At 51.3% G+C, this 3,418-nt stretch overlaps 1 protein-coding gene across 1 annotated transcript in view; it reads right to left on the bottom strand.

Moving 5' to 3' along the window:
• IP6K3 (inositol hexakisphosphate kinase 3) overlaps positions 1-3,104 on the bottom strand; it is a gene marked incomplete at its 5' end in the record, with an annotated part of 3,932 nt that extends 828 nt beyond the window's left edge. The window contains 3 exons of the mRNA XM_010152401.1: positions 805-980; positions 1,651-1,823; positions 2,848-3,104. Of these exons, the coding sequence (XP_010150703.1) occupies positions 805-980; positions 1,651-1,823; positions 2,848-3,104 (606 nt within the window). The remainder of the gene's footprint in view (positions 1-804; positions 981-1,650; positions 1,824-2,847) is intronic.
• Positions 3,105-3,418: the final 314 nt, after the last annotated feature.

Consider the following 3,418-nt stretch of genomic DNA (forward strand, 5'->3'; position numbering starts at 1 on the left):
CCTCCTCACAATACATAATGCTCGGGGAGCAATAATCTTGCTTTCTTAAACACAGAGAGACACACTGTAGCCAGAAATTTGTATGTGAGGCTCTGGGAATGCTGAGTAAGAAATGAGGGAGGGAATTCAGAATTAGCTCACATGCCAGTGGTAATTTAAGGGATAATCTGCTCAATGGAAGGGTGTCAGTGTCCAGGAAGGGACACAGGGTTTGACACCGGGTGTTGACACTGCTATATGTGCTTTATAATCATCGTTATCATAATTATCCTTCAGGCACAGCAGAACAACGTTTTGAAACCTGCTTGAGAGGTGTGAGTGAAACAAATGCATGGGTTCAGATTTTAGGAGGAAGAGCAGCGATGCTGAGCAAGAGGAACCATAATACTTAGCACAAAATAAACCCCTCGCTCCTGCAGCAGCGGGAGGAGAGAGCTCCGCGGGGGCACGAGCAGGGCAGGGGGATGCTCTGCTGGTTTTCTTTGTGCAGCAGCCAAGAGCTGAGCATGAGAGGGGAATCTGTGTTTGCATACAGGCAGGTGCTCAGCTGGGGTAAACTGGTTCCAGCTGCTCGTACTGGTGGTGGTTATGCAGCTTGTGAAAGCAGCCAAATCTGCAGAAGTCGCAGAGGGGCACAGGGGAAGGGTTACCCTGTATGAGCTAAGTTCTATGCTCTTCCCTAGGCATCCTCTCCTGTCTGAGGGCAGGACACACAGCCAAGTGGCCAGTTCTCCCAACCTGTATTTGCTGGGAGACAGGGATGAAACCATGGCCTTGCTTTCAAACACCGAGGCTCCGTCTTACCTGCATCCCACAGACGCGAACACCCAGAGACGCAGAGGTGCTTTGTTCACACTTCTTGATGTGCCGGGCTTTCTTCTCCTCCGAGGCATCGTCGCCGTGCTGCCGCGTTCCCATCTTCAGGTCCAGGATGCAGGGATAGTTGTATTTTGATACCACGTTTTCAAGCAATAGAAACTCTGAACGTGAGTTAGGGGAAACCCAATACTTTTAAATTCTAATTGCAAGAGGTCTTAAATCAGAGCAACTGCTGACGCTCTCCATAATAGCTCACAACTGTAATGAGTCTTTCCGAGCCAATTTTACCAACGTGTCATTGCTATAGGCCCCTTGCTGCCAATTTCAGTTAATTTACTGTAGTACAGTCCTACCAATTAAAGCACCAACAGCTCCATTCTCTAGTGACACCATAGCCCGGGGCTGTCAATCCGACACCTTGCCTCAGTGCTGTACTCACTCCCGGGGGGTGTGGGAGAAGTTGTTAAACTGTATTACTCACATGACTGGTGGGTAATGAAGTGAATAGGAAAATAAAAGGCGAGGCAGCTGCTAATTCCTATAGAGTTGTGTTTTTAAATGTATACCAATGCGTTGACTTATGTGAAATACTCCTGATGGGAAGTGGGTTTTTTTTTCTTCTTCCTATTTTTTTAAAGAATAGAATAGACCAGACCTACGATGATCTAGTCCAGCTGAACAATGGGAGAGGAAAACAGAGCGATACATTCCGTATTTTCCCAGGGACTGGGCAGAGGAGGGATGCATACCCCCTGCAGTAAAGCATACATCGATTACGAGCGGTTATTTGTAGCCAGGACTAGGCTGGAGGGGAGAGAAGAAAAAGGATACGATGAAGTTTGTTCTCATTATGCTTGGAGGACATGCGGTTCAGGTGCTGCCTGTGACAGTGCAGTCCCCAGGGGTTGTAGCTGTTTCTTTCTGGCTGGTTTCCGTTTGCATCTTCCAGAAGTGAATCTGTGTGGTACTGAAGGTCTGTCCTCAATCGCATCTTCCCCGGGCAGCTAGACAAAGCACACAAAAGAACGCGTTTGGTGTATAAGCTCCAGAGGAGAATATTCCTCCCCTCCTCTTTTGTGGAGCCTCAAACTTGATAAGGTAAATTTTCAGGGACTCTCAGAGGAAACATATTCATCATGTCCAAACTGTGGAGATCCTTTGTTACTCCGTAAAAGTAATTTTCAGAAAGCCAGCTATTGCTGGGTGCCAATATTTCCTTTCATTATCATTTCAAAATGTGCTTGGCTCCTGTGAAAAGTGCCATTCATAGCGCCAGCGACCGGGAATCTCTATTTATCTACCTAACGGGCACAACACAGGCCAATTGTCAGACAATAGGAATGAATCCCAATTTAAAGGGGCTGGCTTTGAGGAGGGGAGGGAAGGAGCGATGAGATTTCTTCTCCTTGGAGGGTCATTCCTTGATCTCGCTCATCCAAAACCCATAACTCCCTTCACGCCGGGGGCAGCGGTTTCACGGTAGCAATATTGCACCCTTCAGTCATAGCTGACCTGGGTCTTTTCGGAACCAGTTTGGGATGAAAGATGTCTTGCAGAAAGCCTCTGCAGGCCCTAAGGTCGCGGCGTGCTTGCAGGCACGGCGGTGCCTTTCAGAGGCAGCTCTCCCCCGGGACGAGGACAGGATCGAACCACCTCGAGGCTGTTACTCCTGGCTGGTTACCAGCAGAAGGGCATTACGTGCTGTGCGCTCGGTGGCTGTTCTCATGGGGCCTCTCCTCCTTTCGGGGCACACTGCGCTCCGAGGAAACAGGTTTACAGCAGAGTTTGAGACACCTATTTGAGCGACAGCATCAGTGATAGCCGAATCCGCCCCACTGCGTTCACACGCCGGGGAAGAGATGAACCATGAAGCCACCAAGCTGGGCTTGGCTTTGCTTGGCTTCACCTCGGCTGGGTGCTGCTTTTGCTCACTTTCCCTTAAACCAGGAGTTGTGCCACCAAAACCAGCCCTGTCAGACCCCACCCAAAGCGGGAGGCGAGGACCGGGAGGGAGCGGCAGACCCTCACCTCTCTTTGAAGGTCTTGGTGAGCTGCGTGTGACTCCACTTGACGAGCGTGTGCTCGCTGCCGGCGCTGGCAGCCCACTTGCACTTGCCCCATATCGTCACCGAGGAGTCGCCGATGGCCTTATCCAGCCGGCCGCAGCTCTCCGGCTGCAGACTGGGGCTGGCGATCAGGGCCAGGTTGCCGAGGCTGTCCTTTTTGAGGTGCACGGAAACGATGCCTGGACAAAAAGGGGAAAACCAAATGAGAATGGGATTAACCTGTGGGTTACCATACAGGCTTGGCCACCACCTACGCCAGCCCGAGGTGGTCCAGGCTTCACGAGAGGGCTGGCCCTTAGCAGGGCAGCTGCCTCCTCAGGTTTTAGAGGCCTCACGCTGAGCCCACTCTGATCTGAGGCCCAGTAAACACCATTAGTCTGAGACCCTGGAAAACAGCCACAAGATTTTCTAACCATCCCTCCTCTCAGGGCTCGGCTTGAAACCTGCCTCCTCTGAACATCGTGTTCCCTCATCCTGCTTCCCCCCAGGCTCTGCTACGTCACAAGTGACCCAGCAAAGCCCCCCGCGTTGCA

The sequence above is a fragment of the Eurypyga helias genome, unplaced genomic scaffold (assembly GCF_000690775.1).
Source record: "Eurypyga helias isolate BGI_N326 unplaced genomic scaffold, ASM69077v1 scaffold27435, whole genome shotgun sequence".
NCBI classification, from domain to species: domain Eukaryota; kingdom Metazoa; phylum Chordata; class Aves; order Eurypygiformes; family Eurypygidae; genus Eurypyga; species Eurypyga helias.